General features: G+C 36.4%; 1 protein-coding gene across 1 annotated transcript in view; it reads left to right on the plus strand.

Moving 5' to 3' along the window:
• LOC113226063 (phenoloxidase-activating factor 2-like) overlaps positions 1–15,217 on the plus strand; it is a 25,583-nt gene that overhangs the window by 9,117 nt on the left and 1,249 nt on the right. Inside the window, exons 3-8 of the mRNA XM_026458580.1 lie at positions 1,988–2,105; positions 7,507–7,630; positions 8,182–8,312; positions 10,068–10,279; positions 12,416–12,588; positions 13,919–14,080. Coding sequence (XP_026314365.1) covers positions 1,988–2,105; positions 7,507–7,630; positions 8,182–8,312; positions 10,068–10,279; positions 12,416–12,588; positions 13,919–14,080 — 920 coding nt within the window. The remainder of the gene's footprint in view (positions 1–1,987; positions 2,106–7,506; positions 7,631–8,181; positions 8,313–10,067; positions 10,280–12,415; positions 12,589–13,918; positions 14,081–15,217) is intronic.

Raw genomic sequence — 15,217 nt, forward strand, 5'->3', positions numbered from 1 at the left:
TTTTAATGGTTGATTTTGCTATTTCTCCAATTCAAGGTGTTTTTCTCTCAATATACTTTGAGTAGTGAGAACCGATTTTTATTATCTCCAGTGTCAAGTCATGTATAGTGGCGAACTAGGGGATATTTCAATAAAACTTAGCAAATAGACGTAATTCCACGTACTTTTGAGGTCGTTTTTTTTAGTACTCTGTACTGAGATTATAAATGTACGAAATTAATATATCTACATAAAATACTATGTTTTCTCATCTCTATATATTCCCAATCCAATTAACACTTTGTCCAACTCGGGAAATAGAAATAGAAATTTATTCCTTGAATAAGCAGTTGTGTATATAATAAAGAGTGGGACTCGAATTCTTACCCGTAGCCTATCATGTACGCTTGTAATACCAGTGGCATTACTCAGTTGCTAACACTAGAGAAGGGAAGGAAGCGAGTAAAGAGGAAAGAAAAAGTGAAGGGAGGGAATTAGACCATCGATACTCTCAAAAACCTCATGCAGCATACTGCAACTTTACGTCGATGTTTAGTAAGAAAATGTTAACAGATTGGGAGTTTCGACTGTACAAAACATTAGAAAATAGTATCAATATGAAGTGTATTTTTAGCAAAAACTGCAGTAACGTAATAGATACTGCAGTTATTTATTACCTACATATATTATTATTAATTTGTTTTTGAATATGTACTTTCTAGATTAATTAGCTAAGGTACTTACTGCCGTTATGGTTAGGAGGATCAGTTGTGTTACTAGAGCGCTTACTAAACATAAGTATACTTTTGAAATATTATCATACATAACCTTATGATACATATATAAATATATCACCTTACAATTCTTCATTCTTTTACCTTTCTATTGATATATGCCATGTCGCTGTAACTTGCGTGGTTTTGAAGCTACAGTCAATTTTAAATTTTTTTCTTTAACCACGTTTTTCTCGAAAACAGGACTTAGTTCCTGCACTCTTAGTTAGAAGGTCAGCATTCTCCATTAGATAAGGATCGTCATAAGTTGATAACAATTATACAAGAGTGTGTCAATGCGGCAAAAATTAGAATAAAATAGAAAATACTTAATATCGTTACAATTTTAAGTCCATAAATTCATTTACAGAGTATAAAGGAGTTTTCAATAAAAGATCTTTCAGCCGGCTCCTAAATATTTCATCAGACGGTTCAAGTCTGAGAGTAACGGGCAAACGCTCATACTAAGTAGGTCCGATGACATGTGAACATTACTGGGACTTGTCAACTTATGTCTCAGGGTGACAGGCGCAGCGGCAGTGGCCCAAAGAAGACTTCTGCGACTCAAAGCTTTGATTCGCACTGCAACTGTAATGTATAGACGTGTCGCTTACCACCAGGTGCACGACTTCTTGGTTCCGTTATTTAGTATATAACCAGAAAAAATAGAGACGAAATTTCATTTACTTTGAAAACTATTCTGCCACATCATTATGGTGACAAGTGCGCTCCAATTGGCCAGCCCGAATTCGAAACAATTGCCGGGTGTCGTCAATTGTTTCACTTCAAAAGGACCAGTTTAACTTGAGCTTTGTTATTATGGACGAAAATTGAAAAATTACATATTTAATATTTAATTAGCGATGAAACGTGAGTCCGTTTGTTTTGTAATTAGATGTTTTGCTGTTTTTTCCCACACCACCGAATGGAACAGCCCCCATAGTTAGAGATATTATCTTTATTACAATAAATACAGAATATTTTTAGAATCAGTATACGGAAACGTACGCACAGGTCAGTTCAGATTTCTAATTTCTGATTTCAGTGTAAACGGGAGTTGATATTTAAAAGTGATATAAGGTCCATTCGCCTGTTGAGTTGCCAGGGATAGATGGCCTTTATTTCGTCTCTATTTTTGGTTATATACTCGATGAATTTATCATAGACAATTCTATACCACTCTTGGCGATTTAAAATCAATATAATCCGTTAACATTGTTCTTTTGTTTACTCAGTGCCCAAAAATGACTCCTGCAGGACTGTTAATAATGAACAAGGCAAATGCGTGTTTTACAACCTTTGTAACGGAATCGACGTTGTCTCAAAAGATGAAGCTGGTATGATCGAGCTCAGGTGAGTAGTTAACAAATTGAATTTGATTTAAAATTAAATTAAATTTTATTAATGCAAATTCTAACACTTAGAAAAAATTCCGTAGGAACCGACGTCTTCTAACAAACCGTGCCGACTCTTTGCCAACTAAGCCATGGAACGAACTAGCGGATGTCTTTTTCTATGTGTTTGTTGTCGGATTCTTGTTTTTGGTTTTTACGATTTTTTTTGCCTAGCGCCTTCTGTGAGAAATCTATGAAAGTATTTCTTCACCCAGCTAAACACCTTGACAGTTACCAGCAGCTGCCCAGAGATGTCGCTTTTAATTGTAATTAGATTTCGTCCGATTATGCATTCATTCATTCTTGGCTTCTGTATATAGCATAAACTTTTTTTCTTTATTAAGCTTTTGTAACATACCGAAGTTTTGTCTAAACCTCGGTAACGTGAAAAAATCCAATCGATGCTATGATTAGCTATTATGATAACTTTTGGTAGCGAGATATTATTACATGCGTATAAAATCATCTTATTTTATTAATTTTATTTATAATTAACTGCACGGTAAAAAAATCTAACATAAACAGAGCTTGTTTTCAAGGTTTTATTAAATCTCAGAATGTTTGACCACCATGACATTCAATTATTTTTTGTGAATTTACTACGCTAGTTTATAATTACCTTGAGCCTTACATTTCCATTGAAAGCAGATAGTTCTTGTTCATCTGGAGGAATGACCAACAACCATACACATATACAGGTTAATATATTCATGAAATCAAAATAAAATAAGTCGTATTCATCCAAGTAATCCATCTCTTCCTGTCCTTCTATGTTAGCATCTATCTTAAGGCGCCTCCACCACTTGTAAGGGACGTGGGTTAGCGTAGCGAGAGGCACTTTTCAATGAGAAACGGGGATTATATTCATAAATAAATAAATAAATAATAACGCACACACTCAACATAGCCCCGAACTAGGGAAGCCCTGTGTCGCGGGTGCCATAGACACACACATAGACAACCACAAATTACACCCAAACTCACGAGAGAAATAATTGTAGGTCATACAACTATTTCTCCCGGCCCGGGAATCGAACCTGGGACCTCTGCGTGGCTACGGAGGCAGTTAAAATAAAACTTTATACGTGTATTCAATTTGAAAGTTTTGTCCAGAACTCCTAGATGTCCATTTGACAACAACGTGCGATTATTTGTGCAATTCTAAGTATAAACTGAACCAGCCTGCTACACTCCCTTCTCGAGCTCTGTTCCCTGTCGGTATCTGTAGGCAAATTCGCCCGAGTAAAAATAGTTATTTGTTATGCAAGGCTGCAGAGTTATAGTTTGACTCAAGTGCTTATATGAAACCTGAGCAAGCTAAGGATCCCAAAAATAGAACCCTGAGCGTAGCGAGGGCTGCAAGACACGAGACGCAAAACAAATTTGCTGCCGAGCGAAACACACAACTTTTCACCTTACTATTAGCAAGGAAAATGGCAGATGAAAGAAAAACAGTTGAACTTAACAAATCGGTTTTAATAAACATAATTATTCATCGTAACATCTTTGTCAATTTAATGTCAACAATAATAATAATAACGGATTTATATTACATAAATAATGAAAGACAAATCGCGTAGTTGAAGATGTTATTATGTTTTCTTTTCAACGAAAGAAAAGGTTAGGTGCACCACAGTCCATCGTCAAGTTCAAAATTCAAAAACCTGTTCCACGCTAGCGTGGGAAAAACGTTTTTGCGCGTTGATTTCTAACGAGAAAGAAAGTCTTTCCGAGCTAGTGAGGTGAAAAAAATTTAAATTTTTTTTAATAATGCACAAATTGCACCCAGACTCACGAGAGAAATGAATGTTGACTATACAAATATTTCTCCCGGCCCGGAAATCGAATCTGGGACATCTGCGTGGCAGTCCGGCATGGTAACCGTTCGGCAGAGCATAGCAATAAGACCACCTGTTGAACAATAAAGAATATCACTCATTCGTTCATTCATTTGCGTTGTATCATTATTGCGGAGCATGTCGATTACCACCAGGCGCACCGTTGTTTGTCCCTTCCATCGAGTATATAACCAGAAATAGAGACGAAATGTCATTGACTTACAAATAAATGGACGACGGGTCTAATACAAAAACCACGAAAAAAATGTCCCAAGTCAACCTATTCGAAATTTAAATTGTAATGTCATCGCAGTATCGCGCTGTCAGTAGAACAAATTAAGACTAAAGCGGAGTTTGGCGCTCTGTATACGATTTTAGCGCCTTACAAGTGCGAACACTTTTTAGCGCAGACCCGACGTCCATATAATTGTAAGTCAATGCTTATTACAGATAATATCAGCAATAACTAAACCATGTTAATTAATAAACTATATTAAGTAAATCAAATCTTAACTATGAATCAGATTTACTTCTTGTTACTGCAATATGTGGAGTTACTACTCCTGTGTTAAGAAATAACTTGATGGTAGAAAGAGACTTAAATTTTAACAGTAAATATACTAGTTAATACAAAGATCGAATCCGGCCGGCAAATTTAAATGCAGTAATTAGCGTCATCTCTAGCCGGGGCTATTAGCTGTAAAGGTATCTAACTGGATGACTAAATTCTTTCATAGATTTCTCATAGATGGCTAAAACGTCGCTGTAAAAACCAAATACAAGGATATGACAAAGCACATAGAAAAATTTGAGAGGTCCGCTGGTTCATTCCGTAGCTTAGTTGGTATAGCGTCTGGCACGGTATGCTAGAAGACGTCTGTTCGAATCCGGCCGGATTGAAGAAATTTTTCTGAGTGTTCGATCTTTGTATTAATAATTATAACAAACCAGTGGAGTAATTTCACATAAAAATAATTGAATATCAATTCAAGTAAATATATTTGCTATATGATTGTGCTAAGTGGTCTAGAACACATTTTATGACTTATTGGTTTAATGCTTGTTGTAATTAAAGGATCTAGCTAAGATGTAATTTAGAGGTTTTAATTATAATGTAGAGCTCATTACGCTGATTCCGAATGTACACATTCGGAATCAGCCAACCTATTTTTTTTATAACATTTCAACTTATTGTTCTTTATCGTAAGAACGGCAGTAAGTCGTTCTTCTCAGGGAAAGCACAGTGAAAAAAAAAAGGCGTTTTCAAATGTAAATTTATTTTACCTATACAAATGAAAAATATCTTTATTATCTTTCACGAAAGAAACTTATAGTTACATATCGATGGATCCTATGTACATATAAGGGCCAAAGCATAAAATCACAATTTTACAGGAGAGGCTTCCAAACTTTCAATCTGGTATATATTCAAGATTTCCTTGTATTTCGAGGTTTATTTGTGTGTATAGAATGAGAAAGTTTATATATATATATATATATATATAAACTTGCGTTGTGTGAAAAATACCTATTCGTATGTAAACGCGTTTATTCCCGTTTCCAAATGTTCCTTGAATATGTTTGATTTTGTTTTAATGCTATCTTATAGATTCTAATGAAATTAAGCATATCCCACAAAAATTGTTAGTGTAGCCCTTAAGGCCCAATAATATATATCTATGGTCCTCACATGTTATTAAATATAGTTTCTGTTTCTGTTTTAAAGATTTACTTAAACCACTCACTGATATTAATTCTATACCAATGCATAAATACAAAAAGCTTACACTGTTTGGAAACCTTTGAAAAATTTCTTTCTAATATCAATCTTGAGGTTGAAAATGCATAGCGATCGTCAGATTAATATTATAAAATTTTCGCTTTTTTAATATACTCTCAAATTATATTTTTCCCAAATAGAATATTGATCGACTTTAATTAAACGTTTGCAACTCGATAATGATTTTTCGATACATTATGGTACAACACTAAAGAAATCCGCCATTTGTTCAGTTAAATTGTTGTACAAGCATGTAAAATAACCTATTTCACCATTCACATTATCGGTCCGTTATTGTCTATGGGATCCGAAGCCCAAAACTAAAGCGTTGTGGCTAACGAACTGCGAACGGCTCACGGATCGTTTTGATTTCGTACGCAGCTGCGGTTGTATATTTTGAGAGTAGACCTTCAGGCTCTCACCTTTCCATCTCTAAGCATAAGTAAGAAAGATAGGCATAATGGAATAAATTTTCATTTGACTTCGATTTTGAGTATGACCATTGTTAAAATTTTAAAATACTAATGATGGCGATGACGCGATATTCAATTGTTCATTATCATACTATGCATCCTGCTATTGTTATATGTAATAATTTCCAACTCTTCTAAAACACCTAGATGTTGTTCTCTTTCTTCTTTCATTCTGTTGGAGTCTTTCTCGGACATTACACGCTGTCTGTAATCCGTGATTTAACCAAAAATGGGTAAGGAAAAGATTGTATGAGAATATGGCCCAGGAAATGGACAAAGGTTCCTTCAAGTAGGGGGAAGCGGGGCAGTTTGACGCGGTGGGCACATTCATACACCTGCATTATCTCCACACCTTCAAACATAATATTAGCTGTGGTAATACTAAAATGTGGCTTTGTACGTATGAGTAACAGACATTCGATGATGCAGCTCGCCAGTTAGCCGTTTTCGATCGACAGGTCACAAAGTGTTTTCATAGCCGTTGATTAAAAAAATAAGGGACACAAATACTGCCACTGCAGTTTGTGCACTTTACAGTGTTTTATGTCTTAATACAGGGTAAACTAGTGTTTTCAATAACTAGAATTGGATGTTACTGAGAGAATATGTAATGATTGTTTTTTATAAATATTGTTTTCTAAACTGGCCTTGGGGTACTTTTATACACTAGTGAGTGGTTTTATACACAGTTTGGTATGTATCAAAGTCCTCCTATTAGTTATTTTGTACGAAAAATATAAAACTGTTTCAACAAGTTATTTTAAAGAGATGAACTAGTGACATTTTGCTCTACAGTCAGCTCTTCCTCCTGTATTTCTACTTCCAAAACAACATTACAGAACACTTTTCAAATGCTGCCCTAGAAAGAACTCTAGATCTAGCAAGTGCGGAGGCACATGTAGCGTTATTCTTTATGAACACTTGATCACCTAGTGTTGGTAATACGTAGCAACTAGGAATGGCACACTACGTTGATTCACACATTTAGTGCCCCAAACGGTGTATCAAAATACCCCACAGGTGGGGCAGAATTGGACAATTCCCATTATTTGTTAAAATTAAAAAAAAGGATTAAATTAGTAATGTTTATTACTTATGTCATCAATTAGGCAGAAAAAAATATTCATTATAATTTAATTTAGTGAAAGAATGAAAGAGAAAGAATCTGCCCGCTTCCCCCTAACGCCTAAGTTCTTGAGTTCAATCTTATTGGGATTTGTTTGTAATATGATTTTTTTGATTTTATGTTTCACGTTAATTTTTTTGCAGTATCCGCAGAACTTTATGCTCTTCGTATCTTAAGGTCTGCTGCCCGCTGTCCGATCTACGATCTCCTGAGAATCTCATCATACCCCGTGCAATCACGGACTCCAAGAAAAACGAGAGTGGACAGGCAAGTCACGTTCACACTTTTCTCACAAGCTCGGAAAGACTTTCTTTCTCATTGGAAATCACGAAAAACACACTCTAGCGTGGAAAAGGTTTTTAAAATTCGAACTTGACGATGGACTGTGGTGCACCAAAAATTTTCTATCGATGTAAGAAACACATAATGACACGTTCAAGTACGCGATTTGTCGTACATTATTTATGTCATATAAATCCGTTGGTATATTTTATTCTTATTGTTGTTGACACTAAATTGACAACGATAACTAATTTTGTTTATTATACCGATTTGTTTTTCTTTCATCTACCATTACCCTCGCTATAGTGGGGTGAAAAGTTGTGTGTTTCGCTCGTCAGCAAAGTTGTCACGAGTGAAGCCACTAAGAAGCGAAGTGAGTGTGAATCTTAGCACCCTTATTTTGCTCAGGTATCAATACAAATAATAACTTTGCAGACTTGCATAACCAATAACTATTATAAACACGATTAAAACCCGAATTTTAAAACAAATATTGTGTGAATATCGTGAAGTTTGAATCAGTGTGTTCCTTACAGATGCCTAATTCTGAGGCTCGTCGCCCTGGCTGTGGCTGGCGCAACCCTGATGGGGTTGGAATGAAGACCATCGGTGGTACCAATGGTGAAGCTAACTACGGAGAGTTCCCTTGGGTGGTTACCGTTTATAGGTTAGTAAATGGATTCCAAGTGTGCTAGTTTTAAATAATACCAATAGATGATAATAAGTACATATCATATTAGACAATATCACAAACGTTGCTGTGATTAATTAAATTTAATCAATATACATAATTGTGCTTGAATTTCATGGATTTAAAATTTATAATCATACAAATTAATTAAAATACAGAGTGAATAGAATTACTAGAAATAGTGTATTAATAAAAGTAAAATTTCAGGACAGAAGTACATAAAATTAATGAGTCAAAATCATTGACTTACAATTATATGGACGTCGGGTCCGCGCTAAAAAGTGTCCGCACTTGTAAGGCGCTAAAATCGTATACAGAGCGCGACACTCCGCTTTAGTCTTCATTTGTTCTACGGACAGCGCGATACTGCGATGACATAACAATTTAAATTTCGAATAGGTTGACTTGGGACATTTTTTTCGTGGTTTTTGTATTAGACCCGTCGTCCATTTATTTGTAAGTCAATGGTCAAAATGAACAATTTAAAACAATCAGTTAAAAAATATAAAACACAACAATTTACAAAATGTAGAACAAATTTAAAATTCTTCTACCGTGTAACAGCATTTTTCATTTTTAACATTCATTTTTTTAAATCCCATAGTAAAAAAATTAACCACTTGTCTTATGGAAATCGGAAACAACAACGACAACACCGCAAGAACCCTGACCAGTGACGATATAGAAAAGGTAGTTTTTTCTACATTGACCCGGCTCAGAGATGGCGACACTCTGTGGCTACTCGACCACGTGACCAAAATTGAGTTTTATACATTTTGTCGGATTATGTAATAATTCTTGGCTTCTGTGTATAGCATAAAGTTTTTTTTTGCATACCGAAGTTTTATCCAAACCTCGGTAACGTGAAAAAATCCAATCGAAGCTAGACTACCATTGACTTACAATTATATGGACGTCGGGTCCGCGCTAAAAAGTGTCCGAACTTATAGGGCGTTAAAATCGTATACAGCGACAGCGACTGACAGCGAAGCAAAATTAGACAGTACTGCGATGACATTACAGTTTAAATTCAACGTTTTAGCTTTTTCATATTCCTTTACATGTCACTACGTTTAAATAGGTTGACTTGGGACATTTTTTTCGTGGTTTTTGTATTAGACCCGTCGTCCATTTATTTGTAAGTCAATGTAGACTATGATAAATTTTGGCAGCCAGGGATTACTATACGCGTGTAAAATTAATTTATTTTATTAATTTTATTTAAAATTAAATGAACGGTAAGAATATCTGACATAAACACAATCATTTGTGAAATTACTTCACTATAATGGTTTTTTATAATTATCAATACAAATATCGAACACTTAGAAAAAATTCCTTCGATCCGGCCGGATTCGAACCAATGTCTTCCCGTCGTCTTTCTCTTTATTTACCTTGCTGAGTGAAGAAATAGATTTCTCACAGATGGAGCTACGGCGAAAAGTCGTTAAAAACCAAAAAACAAAGATTTGCAATAATCACATCAATCACAAAAATTCGTAATGTCCGTTAGTTCGTTCCGTGGTTTAGTTGGCACAGCGTGCGGCACGGTTTGTTGGAAGACGTTGGTTCGAATCCAATAATTATAACAAACTAGTGGAGTAATTCCACAAAAATAATTGAATATTATGGTGGTCTGACATCTGACATTTGACATTCAATAAATTAAAAAAAAAGTGATTTGAATAATATATAAATTGAAATTCGTATTATTGAATCCTTCATTTCCAGCCAAGGTGGCCCAGAGGCCATCCTCTACAAAGGAGTAGGCTCGCTCATCCACTCAAGCGTAGTTTTAACAGCAGCGCACATACTACCAAACGAAGAACTACCGCGTTTGCTCGTGCGCGCTGGTAACTGGGACTTGTACACCGATAAGGAGATATATCCGCATCAGGACAGAGATGTGGAATCGAGAGTCATTCACAAGGATTTTAATAAGGGTATGTAAATGAAGGGTATGTATAAGTTGATGAAAATAAACATTTTTAATTTAAAAAAAAAATGAACTAAGTACAGTCAAGAGCACATTATACTTTTTTTTATAGGACCATCGAAGATATAACCAGAAATGGAGACGAAATAAGGGTCATCCATCCCTGGCAACTCATTAGGCAAATGGGCCTTATATCACTTTTAAATATCAACTTTCGTTTGCGATGAAATCACAAATTAGACAACTGAAATGGTACAGCGTCAACAACTGACCTGTGTGTACGTCTCCGTATATTCCAAAAATATAATGTGTTTATTGTAATAAAGATAATGTCTCTAATAAGGGGGCTGTTCCATTCGCTGGTGTGGGAAAAACAGCAAAACATTTAATTTATAAAACAAACGGAATCACATTTCATCGATAATTAAATTTTAAATATGTAATTTTGCAATTTTCGTCCATTATAGCAAAGCTCAAGTTAACTGGTCGATTTGAAGTGAAACAGTTGACGACACCCGTCAATGGTTTCGAACTCGGGCTTGCCAATCGGAGCGCAGCTGTCACAGTAATGACATGGCAGAATAGTTTTCAAACAAATGACATTTCATCTCTATTTCTGGTTATATACTCGATGGAAGGGACAAACAACCTGGTGGTAATCGACATGCTTGTCCACAATAATGATACAACGCAAATGAATGAATGAATGCGTGATATTCTTTATTGTTCAACAGGTTGTCTTATTGCTATGTAGCAATTTCTTCCAGGTAGGTAGGATAGATATTTGGGATATGCAAAAGGGGTGCAACCAAAGAATATCATCATAAGTAGACTACGTAATAAGTAATGTTAAAAATATATACTTTTTTTATAATATCAAGTGACGGGACGAACAAGTTGTGCGCCTGATGGTAAGCTACACGCCTGTCCATAACAGTTGCAGTGACACTCAGAGCTTTAAATCGCAAAGATCTGAGTCATGCTCACATTTTGCAATACGGCACAAATAGGTAATGTGGCAGTACTTTATTGGACGAACTGTTTGACAAGGAGCGACTTCTACTGCCACTAACCTTAATGACGGGAAGTGAGCGTGCCTACAGCTCCGGTACCTATCTGGAAAACAGGGAGGGTGCTGTACGTGCACCTGGGGTGGATCTAGCATCTAGGTCTAGATCTAGGTGGCACTAGCCTTACAGAGAACCGGATGAAGTCCGTGCAAACGGGCTGATCTGGGGTTAGGTCCTGAGTTAGATGGTCATAGTGCCCTTCTCGTATACCCATCGAGTATATAACCAGAAATAGAGACGAAATGTCATTTAATTTGTTTGAAAACTATTCTACCATGTCATTACCGTGACAACTGCGTTCCGATTGGCTAGATGGCTAGAGATTGGATACGAAAATTGCAAAATTACATATGTAATATTTAATTACCGATGAAATGTGATTCCGTTTGTTTTGTAATTAGATGTTTTGCTGTTTTTCCCACACAACCGAATAGAACAGCAGGGCATTGTTAGATAAATTATCTTTATTACAATAAATACAGAATATTTTTTGGAATATACGGAGACGTACACACAGGTCAGTAGTTGGTCTGTCTATATTTCAGTGCAAACGAGAGTTGATATTTATAAGAGCTGTATCGCTAATGTGTTACCGGGAATATATGGCCCTTATTTCGTCTCTATTTCTGGTTACATACTCGTTGCGTATACCTTAAGGGTCGGCAGGGAAGGTCACTATAATCAAAACATGTAGAAAGATATGAAGCTGTTCGAATATCACCTCTACTGCAACGGTACAAGATCCGTCAATGTATAGCTTGATGTGCAGCCGAATGAATTTATTTGAATTACTTAAATTTTCTTTATGGATTTTTTTATATTGCAAGAATAATAAATCCACTAACAATAATTGGAAATGAAATGATTTTTTCGGATAAATTGACCCTTTTTATTTATAAAAATAATGAAGTAAATTATTTTTATTTATTTTATTTGTATAATATTTGCGTTTATTAGCGCTTCTACAAGAGTCTAATTCGAAGGCTTAGATCCTAAAAAATGTTTTTCATTTCCAATTTCTAACAACCTTAAGAACCTGATAGCATTGACAATCATTTCAATCTCTTTTATAGGCAGTTTGTTCTATGACATCGCCTTGCTGTTTCTGTCGAAACCCATGGATCTAGCACCGAATGTTGGGATTGCATGTCTGCCTCTACCGCGCGAACGCGTTGCGGGGGGCACACAATGCTTCTCGTCGTGGTGGCCCAGGGAACCTGTTATGGGTGCCTCAATTCTGATGAAGGTCCGTTTTTTGTACATATTATAGGCATTTCAATAACGTTTTCAACAACAACGTTATTCAAAAAACTAAACACACTGCCTTCGCTCATACACTTAGGGACATAAATACACTCACTGAACAATGCACGCACTCAACATAGCCTCGCACTAGGGAAACCCTGTGTCGCGGGTGCCACGGACGCACACATACAACCACAAATTACACCCAAATTCACGAGAGAAATAAATGTGGGCCATACAAATATTTCTCCCGACCCGGGATTCGAACCTGGGACCTCTGCGTGGCAGTCCGGCATGGTCACCGTTCGGCCACATAGGCAGTTAAAGGCTTAGAATAAGTTAAAGGGATATCTATGTGTTAAAGTGAAGTATCCCTAAATGTATATATAAAAATTATCTGATGTGATGTGAGAGAAAATAAAACATATTATATGATTATTATTATATAAAATCGAAAGCACCTACGCTATAATAGCCTACTAAATCTGAGTAATGACACCAGGCGTTCAGAAAGAACCTAAGCAAAAATAATGATGCCCGATACCGTGGGCAGTCGTGCGGAGCCGAATGCTCTTAAGTCGGGTACTTATTAGCGAGTTGTAATTGTAACGTGACTGATACAGTACCGAGGTTCTTGTGTGTACGCTTGAAACAGCCTTCAATCAGATGGCTCACTCTGCCGTCTACTAACTAAATAGCGGCTAAGAGTCAAATATCCGTTTTAAATAGAAAAAAATAGAGCACAAAATTCTCATTCAAATTCTCATCAAAAACAGTTAAAATTAGTTAATGTGTTCGACTTATCGGAACTTACCCTAACGACGCATAGCTGAAATATTATCAAGCTATTTCAATATTCTATAACTGGGTTATGGTTTTTTAAGACAACTCAAAAAATTATTTCGTCACTTACGACGAACCGCACGTGTTCTACTAGCGGCAAGCTCGCGAACTACGTACACACTATGATTTTTGGTTACATACAATCCACGGTTACGGTTACAACTCGCTAGTGAGTACCCGGCTCAAAATGGAAGACTTGTATGTGCGCTTGCACCGACTTCGGCGCACACAGCGGTAGGCACTTATCGCGAAACCTTGAGCGAGTAACGGTGACGTTTGACGTCACAGCGCGCCTACCTTCGCGCCGTTTCCCGCAGATTCGCCAGGTGAATTCTCGCGAATGCGCGAGAATTACGCGGAACGTGATTTTTGGCTCGTATCTAGTTTGTACGTTACATAAAATTCATTACGCTACAATATCGTTGCTGAAATTTCGCTTCTATTCCTTTACGCCGTAATATAAATTGAGCTTAATGAAAATTTTCCAGGCGGAAGTGCGGGTCGTCGATCGCAACAGCTGTCGAAACGACCTTCGAAAGACGCGACTGGGAGAAATATTCGAGTTGCACACTTCTTTCATGTGCACAAGGAATGATAACGATAGTTGTTTGGGTGTTGTTGGGGGCGCGCCGCTGGTCTGTCCCATTGAGGTACGTGAGGGAAAATAAAACGTTTTCTGTTTTTTTTAACCGACTTCAAAAAAGCATGAGGTTCTCAATTCGTTTGTATTTATTTTTGTGTTTGTTGCGTGATTATTTCGACCTCGGTAGTGGTCCCATACAAATTTGAAGAAAATATTTCACCTCTAAGGGTGGCTAATTAGGGGATGAATCCAGTTTATTGGACTTCACCCACTTTCAGCTAACCTATTTCTAATAAAATTTGGCAAATAGATGCAATTCCACAAACGGTTTTATTTTATTCAGTAATTTTCAGGTAAGTTTTTTGTACTCAATTTTGGTGACAATTTTTATTATTTAATTACTCGAATATATCATCGTGAAATATTAAACAATATTTCAGGTTACCACACTCGAATATTAAATAATATAAATATTTAAATAAAAAGAAATTGTCAACAAAATTGAGTACAAAAACTTACCTGAAAATTACCCACAACTTACCGTATTAGAGGGATATGTCGTGTGGTGATAAGAGACACGCCTGTCCATAACAGTTGCTTCTCAGACCTTTAAATCGCAAAGATCTGAGGGGCACTGCCATTGCGCCCGTCACCTTGAGACATAAGTTGACAAGTCCCATGTGCCTGTTATTACACCAGCACCCTTACCCTTCCAAACCGGAACGAATTAATGCTCATATTACATTTTGGCGGCAAAAATAGGTAAGGACTTCTCTTTCACATGACACCTGTCTGTCCCTTCACTTGATATCATAATAGTGGTGTATGTGACTGTTACATAATGGGAGGCATTGAAATACGAGTGTGGGTTTCAAAAACATCACACGAGTGTTAATGCCTAATTATGTAGAGTTACATACACTGCTTTATCTATACACATATTATAAGCTCTCTATGATGTGTTCAGGAACCGCATGTAACGACTGGCGAAATGGCGGCAAATAAAATCTTTTCTCACGCATGTCACCCAACCGTGGTTTTTATTTAATTCATAGACGAGTCGGCCCCAACTATCATATCGTTCGATATCAAGTAACATGTCAGATTTGTCATAATTGTTTACTATTGACATTTCATTTCGAATAAAACTTCATCTCGACTGATATTAGAATTGAGGTCGAATCAAATTGTTTTGTTTTTCCGA

Source organism: Hyposmocoma kahamanoa, unplaced genomic scaffold (genome assembly GCF_003589595.1).
Source record: "Hyposmocoma kahamanoa isolate Upper Pololo Valley unplaced genomic scaffold, ASM358959v1 181, whole genome shotgun sequence".
Classification (NCBI taxonomy): Eukaryota; Metazoa; Arthropoda; class Insecta; order Lepidoptera; family Cosmopterigidae; genus Hyposmocoma; species Hyposmocoma kahamanoa.